The sequence below is a fragment of the Salvelinus alpinus genome, chromosome 25, assembly GCF_045679555.1.
Source record: "Salvelinus alpinus chromosome 25, SLU_Salpinus.1, whole genome shotgun sequence".
NCBI lineage: Eukaryota > Metazoa > Chordata > Actinopteri > Salmoniformes > Salmonidae > Salvelinus > Salvelinus alpinus.
Window position 1 is genome coordinate 14,963,243 of NC_092110.1, and position 17,760 is coordinate 14,981,002.

The following is a 17,760-nucleotide window of genomic DNA, read 5'->3' on the forward strand; positions in this document are numbered from 1 at the left end:
ATCAGATGGGCAAAAATACTTGAGGGTTGTTTGTTTCACTAAGGTCACGGCTCCGCTTCGATTTCTACTCTCTAAAAAACGCTTTTGTTTAATCTTCTTGTGACAGGCGTTCCGTTGTGGGGGAAATATACCATCAATATCAGATTAATTCCTTGATCATCAGAATCAACTGCAGGTGTGAATTCATGTCTGTATATTCTCCCCAAATATACTGGTAAGTATAATTTTTGTAATGATTTTTTTTTTTTTATTACACCTGCGATTTAATGACTTCTATGTTGCGGATTTTTTAAACATTTTTTTTACAGAATTTCATTGTGATTTTTAGCATTGTTTTTATATTTGCTAATGGGTATAGTCAAGATAACTACGATTTTCCTTTTTTTATGTAAATCGTCAAAAGAAGCTAGGCTATTTACTCCTTCAATCACACATGCACTCTTGAATGTGTCAAAGTGCAGTTAGTGGATTTTTTTTTTCTTTTCACAACGTGTAATCCACTTGAAAGAGAGCAGATCGCAAACAAAGCACTGCTCTGTTTTTCACATGGTGACAGGTGTCAGGTGGCCCACCAAGACTGTCTATCCAGGTGTGTCTGAGGATCACCTTTTTCCTTTCACAAGGGGACATATATGGGCAACCCAATGTTTTCACGTTGCTATGGGAGCATTGAGATGCAATAGCTTTTAGTCAGACTACATACAATTGCAGAAGTAAGAACATAACATGAGCTTACCTTGGTTTCTCGGCAAGCAAAGATGCAACAATATGAGTGTTAAACCATATGTAAGACTGTATCACATCATTTGACCTTTAGTGGTTGGACTACTGACCTTTATTGGCAGGCTACTGTGGTAGGGTGCTATAGAGGAAGATGGAATGACCCTCTTACCCATTCACAGTCGGTCCATCACCTAGAGGAGGCTTGTGACTCAATCTCTCCATTTTACTGTGTACTCCTACCTCTATATAGGCTAGTAACATTGCATCTAGGTTAAGAAGACTTTGTCCAAAAACTTCATGCAAGACTTTGTTTTGCTTCTGTTTTGTTTTTTTTCCCCTCTGCAAGTCTCGGTTTGCCTGCACCAGGAAGTGAAGACCCGACCCTGTTACTTACTGTAACCACAAAGCTTCTCGTCTGTGCTTTCAGTGTGCTTCTCTGTTCTTCAGAGAATCTGCTACATGGGGGATCCTTTTGCTTAGATCTCTTGATTATTGTTTCCTCATGCATTGCTACCTAATGTAGCACTTCTCTGTTCCTTTTTCAAAATGTTTAGTTGTGTTTCAGGTTGATAAAATCATGAATTATATAACTGCAGTCCAATGGGAGGCATTTGATAGCTTTCCATGTTTTGCCATGGGCAGTTGTTGCATTTGTAGGTGTTACACTTGTTTTTGTTTTTTTAACAAGAACATGTCATTCTCCTATAAATTGATCAGGTCATCATGGACTAAATGCCTCTATTGTGGCATCTTTTAAGAAAAACATGTGGCATGGCAATATGTCATCAAGTTGAGTTGGAAGTAAACATGAGATAAACATAAGCTTCTTCTGCCCAGCCAGTAACACAGTAAGTGTTTCCTGTATTCTGAGAAGGCTGAGCTCCATAAAGCAGCCTATGGACTAAAGCGGTGATCAGGACATGGCCCATTCATTCCAACATGTTTCAGAGAGAGTGATGCTGGCCCCCTCCCACCCCCTACACACCTACAGGTTGTGACTTGGCCACCAGGCAGTCCAGCGATGGCATGGAATGTCAGCAGCTGCTTCGTGTTGTCGCCCCTGCACCTCAGATTTATGATGCGCGTAGCATTGGGAGGAGTAGAGGGGAAACCATGTCAATTATGCAACATGTAATATCCCATCCTGTGCACTGAGTTGCATTGCTATGGGGATATATGTTTGTTCTCCATCAGCACCTTGGGTGAGCATGGGTAGACGACTTGGTAGACAACTTGGCAGGAACTATGTACCCACAGACAGACCTTCACAAATGTGCCATAATGATTCCCAAAAGCCCATCTAGATTGAAATAACCCCCTCACTTGCCCTATATCTTTTAAAAATGCAGTAGGTGACCTCTGATCCTTCGTTTTTTATGTGTCTCATGCCCATGCCAGACCTCTGACTGGAATTGGTCTATGGCTGGCATTAGCCCATATAGGACTGGCATTAGCCCATATGAGCATGTGACTATGTACAGTATGTAGGCCTAGATGTTCCTGTGGACAGTGCTAAAGAGGGTCACTGAAGTGCCTGATCATGTCACATGCCCATTGAAGATGGGATGACAAGTCCAGCCAAAAGTTCTACTTGGCAATACTACTACAGACTTAAACCTTGTGAAATTACCTGAATGGGCCTGGTCAGTCAGAAAGCAGCCATCCCAGGTCAATCCTGGTGAATAATTTAAGATCCTAGGTCAAATCTGGACTGCACGTTTTGAGTATATTTGGAGTGCCGTGACTGATCTTTGGCTGTGGGCGTTTTAGACAGAGGGTTTGAGGTGCCCTTATAGAATAAATGTGTACTTGGATGGGTCCTGCTAGGGTAGAAGTAGGAATGCAAGACATTTGGTCTCTTGGCCTCTGAATTAGTTGACACAATGGCTGCAAACTTTGAACTGGAAGTGTTTCCTATCTGCATCCCTGACGCGAGCCTGTGGTAATCCATTATCCTCATCAATTTGAAGCCTCTTGATTATACTTAGCATGGTTGCTTGAGGCAGACATTTCCACAAAAAAAGGACACATTGCGTAACCTCGAGCAGACACATTTAGATATAATGTATTTGAGTGGTATGTTCTCTCCCCGAGTCGAATTGTTACGTGTGCTCCTCCACTTCCTTGTCATTGTGCCCCTTTAGGTTTTATTAGGCTGACGTTCTGTTATTCTTAGCTGAGCAGGATGTTTGTACGATCCCAGAGCAGAAATATGACTGGCAAAAGCAGTGTTTATCTTTCTCCCCTCTCTTCTGCACAGGTCTGTACTGTCACCGCTCTGTGTCCATGCGTCTCTGGCTTACACTATGTCACTCTCTCCCCTCTCAAGAATGAAATGGGTTCAAGAGTATGTCTTTGCTGACAATTTTTTTCTTACACTCAACCTTGCATATCCTTTGGACTAGTTTTTATTTGTAGATTTCCGGCTGATGTCGTCACCGACTTGATTGACTTGTAAAAGTACCAGATGATTCCAGAAACCTATTCTGCCCTTTGGTCTTGGCTTGTGCGTTTCCCCTGTGGCTCCCACCTGCACAAAATTATTTTAGCTTCTCCCAATTTGTATGTGACACATGGTATGCAAACTGGGGAATGGAAATATTGATTGATTAAGAGCAGTAGCCATTGCTTCGGGGTGTGGCAATGCACATGTTGCTCTGTAAATAGATTTTTCGTGCGCATTTCTCCTTTTCAGTTTGAAGCCATTGAGACTCTTTCTGACAGATTCAGAATAGATGAACACTTTATTGTATATGGGATTTGTTCCTTATCCTAAAGAATGTATACATCTGCCTCGGTCCTATATTATGGTACCAAAAGGCTTAGACTTTCTACATGAAAGTGATGTTGGAAAATGTGGATGACCTAGGGCCTTTATTTACAGTTATTGGATTGACAGAAGTTTTAAAGATTTTTATCTGGAACTTAATCCCTGTACAATGAAATGCTGGTTGTTGAGCTCCACTTGTTTTTTGCCAGTCAGAGTATGAGAACTTTTTATTTTGGTGCTTTCTAAACTGCCGTCACTGACGTGTTCTTTTGATGGAAAGTCTTGATTCCCATTGCAGACTGTCTTAATGTTACTGTGCAGGGATTAATAGTTTCTTGAATGATGATAAACGTGGACGTCTTGGAAAGAAGAACTCAACAAAGCAGTGAAGTAACATGAGAGAGTGGCAAACTATGAGTCATAGGAAACAGCTCTATTTTTGCCCACAACCTCTTATGGTGAAAACGTTTCATGCTCCGATCACAGAATGTTCACAAATCGAGAGTTGCCACTTTTAATTCCTCCATAAAGGGAGTCTGGAAGTCTGGGGTTCACAGCTCAGGGTCTTCTCTGACATTGTACACAGGATTACTGTCAAAATACCTCTGGGGAAACTTGACAAGTATTGGGAAAATATATATTTTAATTTGAGATGATAAAGAATTTAGGCTCCTTTTTTTAAGTGCACTTCATAGGTTTACCTAAAATGTTTTACTGGTCATGTCTAGAGTATGTCGAAATGGCTAACCACTTCACTTTCCATCGTCTCTAAAATAAACATGTTTTATATATATTCAGGGTTAAAAGTAGGTTAATGGCACCCAATGTTCTACTTTTTTGTGGAAACAAATGACTGACTTGTTCTGTTTCCTGTCCCAGTTGTAGTTGTCCTATAGTGGGTTGACCACCCTGACCAATAGTCCTGTGGACGCTGACCACTGTGCCACCAGGCTTTAAATAGAAAGCGTGAGAAGAACGCTCTGGTTCATCTTGGTTCTCAAACATCCCAAGAATAACTTTTCCTCCCACAAAGTGCCTCAGTTCAATCCCACTGTTAAGTCATTTCTTAGTGCTTCAGCATGTACAGTGTACTGAAGTGGATAAACAACATCTTGTTGCTTCAACTAAAATGGAAAGTTCTGTGAACCTTTTGATGTAACCGAGGGTATTGGGTCTGTCCCGTGTTATGGGTTCCAGTCAAATTGCACTGCACGCCCACAATGCATTCTTGCTATGACTGTCCCCTCACTGCTAGTTAAATCATACCTCATCTTGTATGAAGACATGGCTACTCAATGCAAACCACATCTTGGTGGTGGTGTAGCTTTGCTGTGCACTACATTTATGCTGCATAGTCTGTCAGTGGTCAGACTAAATATAAACAACTGCATGTATACAGACCAAACAAAAGACTGAACAAGGCTTATGCGTAGCTTTTTCATTGCAAACACAATACCAAAGGGCCATATCTCATGCACATCAACTACATAAAAGTCATACTCGGTCATCTCACTAAATGGACTGGATGAATTTGCATATTACTTCCCAAAGTAATAGCTACACGTAAATTATATTACACCAACCTATCAGTTCTTCATTGTGCAGCCTCTTGTACAGCACCATTATTGGGACACATGTACCTGCTCTGTGTAATGCTCCTCAGTGTGAAAGTTTGGGACTAACAGTAGATCCTGAATGGTGGAATAACCCAGTTCTTTCCCCTATGTCTCTCTCCAGCCCAGTGTTTGTGCCGAGCGGAGACATGACTGAGGTGATGATCAGTAGCACCCCCATGGAGGACATGAGGCTTAGCCCCAGCAAGGACCGGCTCTCCTTCCAGGTAACACGCACACACAAGTTCAAGTTTCCACTTTGTTGTCCCAGAGGGGAATTGGTTTGCTGCTAGATCATGGTCCATAAGGGGAGGGGCGGGGGCAGCGGAGGGGGGCGGGGGCGGGGGCAGCAGAGGGTGTAGTAGTTTTTAATTGGTGTATGTCACTGTTCAAATGTCCCCACAACTATTAGTAACCCTCTGAACAAAAGGATGGATTAGGGACAGCCAAGGCTGTTTGTTCCATTATAGCTCTTACTGTAAGCAGCTCACCCAGGGGACTATGGGTAAGGAGTGGTTTGTTTTCCAATCAGGAGGTCTAATCATCAGCGTTATTGTTGCAAGTTATGCAAACAAAACCTTTTTTAGGAATTTAGGGGAGCTGTTTAAGGAAAGGGTAATGGTGTGGTGGAAAATGTGTATTTGCCTTGTGGTGGGGAGGAGTGCAGCTTTGCACGGAGTTAGAGATGATTGCAAAGACTTTAAAAACATGCAAAGGAAATGAATAGGAGTTTGTAGAATCGCAATGTCACAACCCACAGAGAGGCAACTTTCTGAATAGCAAGCCATCAGGTGGCCTTGACAAGTTTGATTTGTTTCCGCTGCTTCTGTTTATTACTGGCGGGTCAATGGCTCATCTCTGGAAACAAACAATCAGGGTCATATTAAGGCCAACCCACTCCTTTATGATGGTCTGTGACTGTATGTGTCAGAGTTGACCCAGAGGATGCAGACTGACCCTGTAGGAAGGTGGGCTGCCTGCCACTCACCATTTACACACCAGCTGTGTGTCTGTCCTGTGAGTATAAGGAAGGAGGTGGTGAAGGTCTCTTCTCTGCCCATGAGGATGGACAGACAGCTGGGTGATTTAACAGTTAACTGCTTCCTCCTCCAAATTTGTTGGCTTTGGTCCAATTTGTGAGTCCATCACCTGCATGCCAGCTGTGTTTCTGCAAGGCAACATGGCATTTATCGCTGAAAGAGTGATGTAAGGAATGCAGTTTTACAGAGCAGAGGAACTGGAGGTTGATTATGTTACGGAGGTGAGAGTTTCTCTGTGGCAGCTTCAATTGGTGTTCGAGTCAGCGCTGGAGTGATTCCTGATCTACCCCCCCACCGCTACAACCCAAAATAGCTGCCATTGTGCCTCGCTGGCGACGCGTTGCCGTTTCCTGTCGCTGGAAGTAAAACAAGCTGTGACGTGTTTGCTGGTGGTCTTATAGCAAGGTTAATCTCTGCCCAAATCCCCTCGGTGATGACGCATAGACATTAGCAACTCAGGCAAGGAGATACGCACACATGCACTAACACACACACATATACTCACCATCTCTCAGACCTGCACTAACATACACGTACTCACTCAAACACACATGCACTGACTAACACACATGCTCACACTCTCACATACCCACACACCATAGGAGGCTGAGGGGAGGACGGCTTATGATAAAGGCTAGATTGGAGTGAATGTGACGGTATCAACCACATGTAAACCACGTGTTTGATACCGTTCCATGTATTCCGTTCCAGCCATTACTAGGAGCCCATCTAAACATACTGAAACACAGCTGTTTTCAGAACATTTTGTTCCTCCCTTTCTCTCATCATCCCCCTCTCATTGTATTCAGGGAGACTTGGACACAGCTGGACCCTCTTTCTCTCCCAGCCACTCTCTCCCCCTCTCTCTCTTCCTCCCCCTCACACTCTCTCCGTCTATCCTTCTCAGCCTCATCTAATGCTTTCTTTCCACTGTGCTTTTTGCCCAGACAGCGACATCGCTTTCCCCTTCCAATGTCTCCCACTGAAATATGCAGATCTAAAAATATTCTTCCACTTTATCCAAACATAAAAAATGCTGTTCTTGGACCAGGAAAGGCTTTTTTCTTCTTTTTTTGTTGTTGACATTTCTCTTGTCTTGAGAGCAAAAGGAAGGCAGGGAATGCATGTCATCTCTCATGCCCTTCATTTTATATTCCAAAAAATCAGCAAGTCTGGCATTGCACACCCACAATGCATTTGGGTCTAGGTTTCACTGCTTTTTTAATGATTTTGTCAACCCATTGCTTAGCTTTCAGTATCATCAGGGTATTGGTTGTTATTTAGTCATCCTGTCACAGAGTAAGTAAGCATTTAATTGTACTGTGTATCCTGTGCATATATGACAAATTAACTTGACAATATCTATCACCTTGATTTCTTTTGGTTAAGTTATTAGTAAGGTCTACGTCCTTAAAGTGTGCTTGGTTTTTTGTTTCTTGACGATAACAGACTTGCTGTAGGTTTTCAATGCTATGACTTGCTCTTGTATAATCTCCCCATTTGTCAGTCACACGGGGTTGGATAACAAGTTGTAAGCACTTAAAAGCAGCTTTGGCACCATGCCTTCCAAAGCTGTAAAATGTAGCACGATGCCACATCGTGCTACATTGTGACCAGACCCAAGGACACCCAGGACTTTAAGTGTGTTTTTGTGCTTTCCTCAGATCTTTCCAGACCCCTCAGACTTCGAGCGCTGCTGTAAGCTGAAAGACCGCCTGCCCTCCATCGTAGTGGAGCCCACGGAGGGGGAAGTGGAGAGCGGCGAGCTGCGTTGGCCTCCTGAGGAATTAATTGTCAGTGAAGAAGAGGATAAGGAGAACCATGGCAAAAGCCAAACTGGACAGCCAATGCAGAACAACCAGGACTAGAGGCCAAACGACAGACCCTACTCCCACATACATCCCACTCGCACTTAACCACTCACTGAGTGACTAGGGGCACACATGTCAGTGATGCTCACTTTCCTTCCCTTGACACCAAAGCATCACTCTCAAGAGAAGCAATATGCATGCTTTACCTTATCTACTTTTTGGATTTCACCTCTGTTGCTTAACCACACACACACACCATATGTATGAAAATACACACACACCATATGTATGAAAATACACACACACACCAAGCATCCCTGTGTCTCACCCTAAAATGGAGGTCCAGTAAAACGGTGGCAGCTCAGTGTTCCATGGACAGATCTAGTACTGCAGGAGACTACAATTCCCACGCCATTTGCCAAATCTGCTGGCCACATGACTCCAGAGACTCCTTATACCCAGAGACTACTGCTTTGGTACGCAAGTGGATTTCTGTTTTTCATACCTTCCTTCGATATATGGATTGAAATGTACATGACTACGATTGCCATTGCCGTCTGTGGATCTCATAGTCTGTCTTTAAAAGTCTTGTGCGTATGTTGGTGGGGTTTGTTTTGTTCGTTTCGGTGGATTGTGATGACTGACAGGAAGTAGGGGTTACTGTGAACAACACAAAGAGACCGTTAGTCTCCATTGGGCAAAGGAGTAACTTTTACACTGAGATGGAAAGAGAGGGAACTCTTCCCTACTTCTATAAAAGTTCATTATATGTACAGTATAATATGAACTCTGGTTGTGCACTGAAACGCTCATCTGCTTTGTTTTTTTCCCTTGTCTTGTCCCCCCTGATGACATTTGATAAGTATTGGAGGGGGGGGGGGGCAATTAGTCAATTTGAATCAATATATTTTTTTAGATGTAGTGATTAAAACCAACAATGTCACTAAAATAGACAGACTCAGTGAAGGACATTTTTGCCCTCGGAGCCAATACCTGAGGTTATTGTTGATTGGTTTATTTTGTTATTGTCACAACATTCATGAGACTGAAATGAGTTCTAAGTGATTCTCACCAGAGCTCCGAGTTCACTGATCTCATCTTCACTGATCAGCCATTATGTCACCCTCAACCAGTAAGGTATATCACGATGCAGGGCCAGGGACTTGGCCAGCTACCTCTTGTACATTTCTGTACAACTCCCAATTTTCCAGTTCATAAAACAGGCATTGGTTCATGGCAGTGGAGGCTGCTGAGGGGAGGATGGCTCATAATGGCTGGAATGGAGTCAATGAAACTTGTTCTCAACTGGCCTACCTGGTTAAGTAAAGGTGAAATAATAAAAAAATGGAATGGTATAAACTACATGGAAATCACGTTTGTTTGATACCATTCCATTGACTCCATTCCAGACATTATTATGAGCCGTCCTCCCCTCAGCAGCCTCCACTGGTTCATGTACTCTGTTCTCTTACTAACAAGTCCTCCACAGTAGCTTCCTTTTATAATCTTTAAAACAGTTACTGGTATCTGTCCGTGTTTTGTTAAAACCAGTTAGTTATAAATTGCCACCTGGTTTGTATGCAATTTGTTAAACTAATGATGTTTTGCCATCTATTTCTCTATTCTACATCACCAGCTGTTCAGCATTCTTGGAAAGATGTTAAAGGCATGATGTTTGCTGAAAAAAATAAGATACCTTTATGTATTGTTCTTCACCTGTATATGAAGCTTTGTGTATGTCTCTCCCTCTGTAAATGGCATTAGGGCTCTGTACAGAACATCTCCTTTTCTCTCTGCTGTCACCCACAAGTACTGTGCTTTGTTTTTGTAAAGCTCAGGGAGGATAGCTGCCATCTTGCTAATTTTTGTTGTTGTATTTAGATCACTTTACTCTGACGAACAGAGGTTGTAAATAAACATTTGAATTTGCTTCCAACTGTCTGACTGATTCCTTGTGCTATGTCAGAGGTTGCAGAAGCAGATCCAGTGCTATTGAGCAAAATACACTTTCTGGGGAAACCCTGTAGTTCATCATTGTTTTCAACAAATGCACTTTTTTTTTTTTTGTTAAATTTTTCTTTTATTTATTCCCCTCACCTGCATTGTTTACAGAATCTGGTGCCTTTTGTTTTACTTCCTGTACATCATTGCGTCTCTAGCTTCTTGACGAATGAATATATATATACAGTTGAAGTCAGACGTTTACATACACCTTAGCCAAATACATTTAAAGTCAGTTTTTCACAATTCCTGACATTTAATCCTAGTGAAAATTCCCTGTCTTAGGTCAGGATCACCACTTTATTTTAAGAATGTGAATGTCAGAAAAATAGTGATTTCTTTCATCACATTCCCAGTGGGTCAGAAGTTTACATACACTCAATTAGTATTTGGTAGCATTGCCTTCAAATTGTTTAACTTGGGTCAAATGTTTAGGGTAGCCTTCCACAAGCTTCCCACAATAAGTTGGGTGAATTTTGGCCCATTTCTCCTGACAGAGCTGGTGTAACTGAGTCAGGTTTGTAGGCCTCCTTGCTCGCACACGCTTTTTCAGTTCTGCCCACAGATTTTCTATGGGATGAAGTCAGGGCTTTGTGATGGCCACTCCAATACCTTGACTTTGTTGTGCTTTAGCCATTTTGCATCAACTTCAGAAGTATGCTTGGGGTCATTGTCCATTTGGAAGACCCATTTGCGACCAAGCTTTAACTTCCTGACTGATGTCTTGAGATGTTGCTTCAATATATCCACATAACTTTCCATCCTCATGATGCCATCTATATTGTGAAGTGCACCAGTCCCTCCTGCAGCAAAGCCCCCACAACATGATGATGCCACCCCCGTGCTTCACGGTTGGGATGGTGTTCTTTGGCTTGCAAACCTCCCCCTTTTTCCTCCAAACATAACGATGGTCATTATGGACAAACAGTTCTATTTTTCAGATCAAAGGACATTTCTCCAAAAGTACGATCTTTGTCCCCATGTGCAGTTGCAAACCGTAGTCTGGCTTTTTTATGGCGGTTTTGGAGCAGTGGCTTCTTCCTTGCTGAGCGACCTTTCAGGTTATGTCGATATAGGACTCGTTTTACTGTGGATATAGATACTTTAAAACCTGTTTCCTCCAGCATCTTCACACGGTCCTTTGCTGTTGTTCTGTTCTAAAGTACGTTCACCTCTAAGAGACAGAACGTGTCTCCTTCCTGAGTGGTATGACGGCTGCGTGGTTCCATGGTGTTTATACTTGTGTACTATTCTTTGTACAGATGCACGTGGTACCTTCAGGCATTTGGAAATTGCTCCCAAGGATGAACCAGACTAGTGTAGGTCTACAATTTTTTTTTGAGGTCTTGGCTGATTTCTTTTGATTTTCCCATGATGTCAAGCAAAGAGACACTGAGTTTGAAGGTAGGCCTTGAAATACATCCACAGATACACCTCCAATTGACTCAAATTATGTAAATTAGCCTATCAGAAGCTTCTAAAGCCATGATATCATTTTCTGGAATTGTCCAAGCTGTTTAAAGGCACAGTCAACTTAGTGTATGTAAACTTCTGATCCACTGGAATTGTGATACAGTGAATTATAAGCGAAATAATCTGTCTGTAAACAATTGTTGGAAAAATTACTTGTGTCATGCACAAAGTAGATGTCCTAACCGACTTGCCAAAACTATGGTTTGTTAACAAGAACTTTGTGGTGTGGTTGAAAAATTTGTTTTAATGACTCCAACCTAAGTGTATGTAAACTTCCGACTTCAACTGTGTATATATATATATAACAGCATAGACCACACTTCCTGTTTTCTAACCTCCCCTCTTCTCAGACACTGAAATTATTTTTGCAACCTACTGAAACGCATTGCTGATTCAGAAGTGAAGATTTGTGAAGAGTGCTATGAACAGTGACATTATAGTACAATGAGGGAAAACACACATGCCGATACTTTACAGCAGGGGTACTCAACTCTTACCCTACGAGGTCCGAAGCCTGCTGGTTTTCTGTTCTACCTGGCAATTAATTGCTCACACCTGGTGTCACAGACGGGCCTAAATCAGTCCCTGAGTAGAGGGGAATAATGAAAAAGGTGCAGTGAAATTGGCTTTGAGGTCCAGAGTTGAGTTTGAGGGTTTTACAGGAACAAGTCAAGTCTGTGAAAACACACTTTACAGATGACTCACTGCTTTGTACTGATAAACATGGTCTGGTCAAGTTTGTTTGACTTGTACCTGGAAAAGTTCATCAAAGGTGAAGAGGGCATGACCTGAGGGGGACAAGGGCCTCTTAGATTGGCCAGGGGGCACTCTCAATGTCCTCATACAAACTTTCTGGAAAGTGAACAATGAGCTGACATAGAGAAGGATAGTGGCCACTAGTGGCCAAGGCTGTATTAGCACGGGCAGCGCCATTGAGGGCTTCCACCATTTTAATGTAGTCAACTGGGTGGGACTTCGAACTTCATTGGCTGGTGACCCTGTTGGAGTCATGTCCAACCAGGTCATCAGGAGGGATTAGCCAATTGTGAATATGAAAATGTATTACTTCAAATTGGAGATTGCCTCAATGGTGCTGCCCATGCTGTCGCAGGCGCTATAATGGCACAAATACAAAGATGAGTCCTCTATGTATCTCTATGGCTGACATTCTCCCTTGCTTCCTTCTTCCTGGAAAAAGTGGTGCTTAAAAAGTTATTAATACATGGTCAGCTCATAACAGCAAGGGACGTGGGACCACAGGGAGAAGGTCGGGCCCAGCCAATCAGTAATTATGACTTGCTTTGTCCCGCCACCACTGCTATATTGGGGGAATTTGTTTTGTATATGGCACAGTGCGCCGGGGGAAGGCGGGGTTTGCACATTTTAGATCATTCCATTGGTGAACTCTCCACCCACCTGGGGCACCGGGCCATGCAATACGAACTGGCCCATTGTCAGGACCACTTTGTTGATAAGAATGCTCAAAATATATAGGATACTGTACACTACACATACAAAAGAGTGTAGCAGGATTTGACTGTTTATACAGTTGAAGTTGGAAGTTTACATACAACTTAGCCAAATACATTTAAACTCAGTTTTTCACAATTCCTGACATTTAATCCTAGTAAAAAATGCCCTGTCTTAGGCCAGTTAGGATCACCACTTTACTCTAAGAATGTGAAATGTCAGAATAATAGTAGAGAGAATGATTTTTTCAGCTTTTATTTATTTCATCACATTCCCAGTGGGTCAGAAGTTTACATATACTCAATTAGTATTTGGTAGCATTACCTTTAAATTGTTTAACTTGGGTCAAACGTTTCAGGTAGCCTTCCACAAGCTTCCCACAATAAGTTGGGTGAATTTTGGCCCATTCCTCCTGACAGAGCTGGTGTAACTGAGTCAGGTTTGTAGGCCTCTCTGCTCGCACACGCTTTTTCAGTTCTGCCTACATACTTTCTATGGGGTTGAGGTAAGTTCTTTGTGATGGCCACTCCAATACCTTGACTTTGTTGTGCTTTAGCCATTTTGCCACAACTTTGAAAGTATGCTTGGAGTCATTGTCCATTTGGAAGACCCATTTGCGACCAAGCTTTAACTTCCTGACTGATGTCATCCTCATGATGCCATCTATTTTGTGAAATGCACCAGTGCCTCCTGCAGCAAACAACCCCACAACATGATGCTGCCACCCCCATGCTTCACGGTTGGGATTGTGTTCTTCGGGTTGCAAGCCTCCCCCTTTTTCCTCCAACATAACAATGGTAATTATGGCCAAACAGTTCTATTTTTGTTTCATCAGACCAGAGGACATTTCTTTAAAAAGTACGATCTTGTCCCCATGTGCAGTTGCAAACCGTTTTTTATGGCAGTTTTGGAGCAGTGGCTTCTTCCTTGCTGAGCGGCCTTTCAGGCTATGTCGATATAGGACTCGTTTTACTGTGGATATAGATACATTTGTACGTGTTTTCTCCAGCATCTTCACACGGTCCTTTGCTGTTGTTCTGGGATTGATTTGCACTTCTCGCACCAAAGTACATTCATCTCTAGGAGATGAACGCACAGGTACACCTCCAATTGACTCAAATGATGTCAATTAGCCTATCAGAAGCTTCTAAAGCCATGACATCATTTTCTGGAATTGTCCAAGCTGTTTAAAGGCACAGTTAACTTAGTGTGTGTAAACTTCTGACCAACTGGAATTGTGATACAGTGAATTATAAGTGAAATAATCTGTCTGTAAACAATTGTTGGAAAAATTACTTGTGTCATGCACAAAGTAGATGTCCTAACTGACTTGCCAAAACTATGGTTTGTTAACAAGAAATTTGTGGAATGGTTGAAAAACGAGTTTTAATGATTCCAACTTAAGTGTATGTAAACTTCCGACTTTAACTGTAACTGGGTTAGTGAGGTTTTTGATCAGTTATCTTGCATCAGTATCGTAACAGTAACATTCAATCCACTCAGCTCAAGTTCCAACACTCCATCTCTCAATCAAGTTGGAGTAAATCTAAAGTAGTTACATAACTCAACCCCTTAGTGAATTGACATCTGATTTTAATCAATTTGTTTTTCTTTCCCTCCTGCTGGTCTATAAATGTCATTGCTTTCCCAATTTCGTTGTGTGAACAACCATGTAAGTGCATGGGGGTTGATAGGGCAACAGCCTTCATTTGTCCAGCGATAACATCAGAGCACCAAATTGACACTGGGGACAGATTGCATATCCTATACTGTTGTTGGCTTGTAGCACTGGGTGTGTGAGAATGTGTATTAGTGAGTGTGTGAGTGGGAGCTTGGCTGTGTATTAAACTTTGGTCAGAAGGCTTGAAGCACAGTCACTGATAGCTCTTCTAGCCCATTCTTGGAATTCTTTCCTATGGAAACAATCCGCCACTGATTCCAGTGTGTCAGCACAGTCTATCCCTCCACCCCCTAACTTCTCAATGACTCTTGAAGTCAACCTCATCAACACACACACACTCTCTCGCTTCGCTGTCTCATTCTCTCGCTCTCCCTTCTACTCCCAGCACTATTCCCCACATTCACACACTCACATCCGGACCCGACCACTCACACACCCTCTCTATCTCGCTCAAGCATGGTACTGTATCTTGGTTGACACAGTGACTTATGCGACATTATGAGCTCATGCTGGCTCTCTCTCTCTTTCTCTCTTGTCCTTTCTCTTTCTGACATCTTTAACCCCCTTCACCATACTGCTCTGTTGTTCTAGTAAGTTTCCCATAATTGACTGCAGTTACATTCACTGCCTCACGTTACATGTTATGTAATGTTACATGACATTACACCAATTCTTATAACCTTGTTATCTGTTTTGTGCCCAACCATGGTATGCTTGCTGAGTGTGCTGTGTGTGTGTGTGTGTGTGTGTGTGTGTGTGTGTGTGTGTGTGTGTGTGTGTGTGTGTGTGTGTGTGTGTGTGTGTGTGTGTGTGTGTGTGTGCGTGCGTGCGTGCGTGCGTGCGTGCGTGCGTGCGTGCGTGCGTGCGTGCGTGCGTGCGTGTTGTGTGTGCGCAAATTTGCAAGTATGTTTGTGTGAGAGTTTGTGCGTTTAAGACTGCTTTTGTGTGTGTGCCATGTGCGTAAGGGAAAGATTATTTTCCCATGGTTCCTCAAGTGTGAGAAGCAAGTAGAGCTCTCAGGGCATGAAGCAAAAAATCTGCTAGTTATTTATACCCTGTCTGGAGACTGGACACCAAGAGTACACATAGCTGGCACAACCAACCAGGGGAGAGATACGCACATAGGGGCATAACGAGAGAAGAGACAGAAGAGATGAAGGGACAAATGGGTAGACATAAAGGAGGGGTGGGGGAGATCAGAGCAAGGCTGGGCCAAGAGAGAGCATAGCAAGAGGTACATTGGGCCAAGGGATTGAGCATAGCTAGGAAGTACATTGGGTTCATCAACAATCACATGAATTATTTTGTAACTTAAAAAGTAGGCCAACAAAGGTAAGATGAAGATAGGGAAAGTGAAGATTTGAAGGCAGAAATTAGTTAAGGGCACAACAAAGGAGCTTTGTCTCTGATCGTATTATGTCAATTTAATCAGTCTATGCTTGCACATTGTTACACATGATGGTATGATTTTTTTCTGGAAACCATTCCAGAGATATGATGTATAGTCAGGCAGTAAAGGGTATGTATCTTTGAGGTCAGGGAGGTTCTTGGGTTGTGTGGGCATGTGTCTTTACCCCACACAAGTGAAAGTACCAAATTCATTATCAATGCACCCAGTGTGGCAAAGAGACTGACTCATAGACTGGTGTTCAAAACAAAGCCTCAATGATTTGTAAATTAATCAAAGTCAAACACAATCAATACTTGGAAAAGGTACCATCAACTGAAGCAGTCCCAACAGACAGTAATACATAGCCTGTATAGCCAACACAAATGTGCAATACTGCATGCATAATAGGACAGATGATTCAAAGCATTCCATATCAGAGGGATTCATCTGCTATTTAATATGGTGATGTTAGGGTACACTGCCATCTTGTCCCAGAGCTTTATGAGCTTTGATCAATTACGGATGTACTTTTGTGTGGTAATGTGCTAATCTGCAGCTAATCTGTCTATTCATATCAATGACAGGTTATGCTCTTCCATAACCTGTCATTGATATAAATAGACAGCTTATGCCCCCCCTGATCTGTAATGCCTGAAGACCAGAGTGGAAAAAACTGGCTCAAATCACCATTCTAAAAAAGAGAGAGGGAGAAGAGGTAGAGCAAGAGATAGAGACAGGTGAGGTATCAGTTCAGAACAGAACAATGGTGACTGATTTCACTATGGACATTTAGAGGTGTCAAATCAATGTTATCATCAGTGTTTTTACGCAGATGTATCTGGATAGAAAGAAGGCAATAGTTCTGAATAATGAGAACGAGTGACATGTAGAGAGTAACAACAGAAAGACAGGGGAAATTGAAATGAGGCAATTATGCAAGACCCAGTAAGAGAGAAGAAAGGATGATGGTACAGAGGAAGTGTCAAATCAAATCAAATTGTATTGGTCACATACACGTGATTAGTAGATGTTATTGCGGGTGTAGCGAAATGCTTGTGCTTCTAGCTCCGACAGTGCAGTAATATCTAACAAGCAATATCTAACAAATTACACAACATATACCCAATACACACAAATCTAAGTAGGATTGAATTAAGACTATATACGTATGCACGAGCGATGTCAGAGCGGAACGGACTAAGATACAGTAGAATAATATAGAATACAGTATATACATATGAGATGAGTAATGCAAGATATGTAAACATTATTAAGTGGATGAGATACTGTAGAATAGTATAGAAAACAGGATATAAATATGAGATGAGTAATGCAAGATATGTAAACATTATGTGACTAAGATACCATAGAATAGTATAGAATACAGTATATACAGTGTAGGGTGAAAGAGAATAAGACTTGAGTTAAATCATCCCTGTTCCTTTTCTGAACCCCATGCTCCCCTTTCTCCTCTCCTCTCTCTTATCCCAAAAAGCACAAGGGGTCAGAAGGGACAAGAATGTACTTTTTTTTTTTAAACATAAGATATTTTTTTCCTCTCCAATAAATCATCGCTAGAGCGCTATCTATAGCTAGACTCATTTGAAATGAAACCCAAAACACTGTCCAATGCCTGAAAAAATACATGATCTGTTTCTCTCACAGCTGGGGTACATCACAGACAAAGTGAAATGATTATGTTCTGTTATGATTATATTGAATGTTATTACAGATATTTTCACCCTATTTAACATCCAGGTTTTGCATTAAGAATCTATTTCTTCTGAG

General features: G+C 42.1%; 1 protein-coding gene across 1 annotated transcript; it reads left to right on the top strand.

Moving 5' to 3' along the window:
- Window positions 1-9,887, top strand: LOC139553418 (protein LBH-like). The gene is made up of 3 exons (XM_071365718.1): window positions 1-214; window positions 5,231-5,333; window positions 7,811-9,887. Exons 1-3 carry the CDS (start codon window positions 186-188, stop codon window positions 8,012-8,014), a joined length of 336 nt encoding a protein of 111 aa, XP_071221819.1. The 5' UTR covers window positions 1-185; the 3' UTR covers window positions 8,015-9,887.
- The last annotated feature ends 7,873 nt before the right edge of the window (window positions 9,888-17,760 follow it).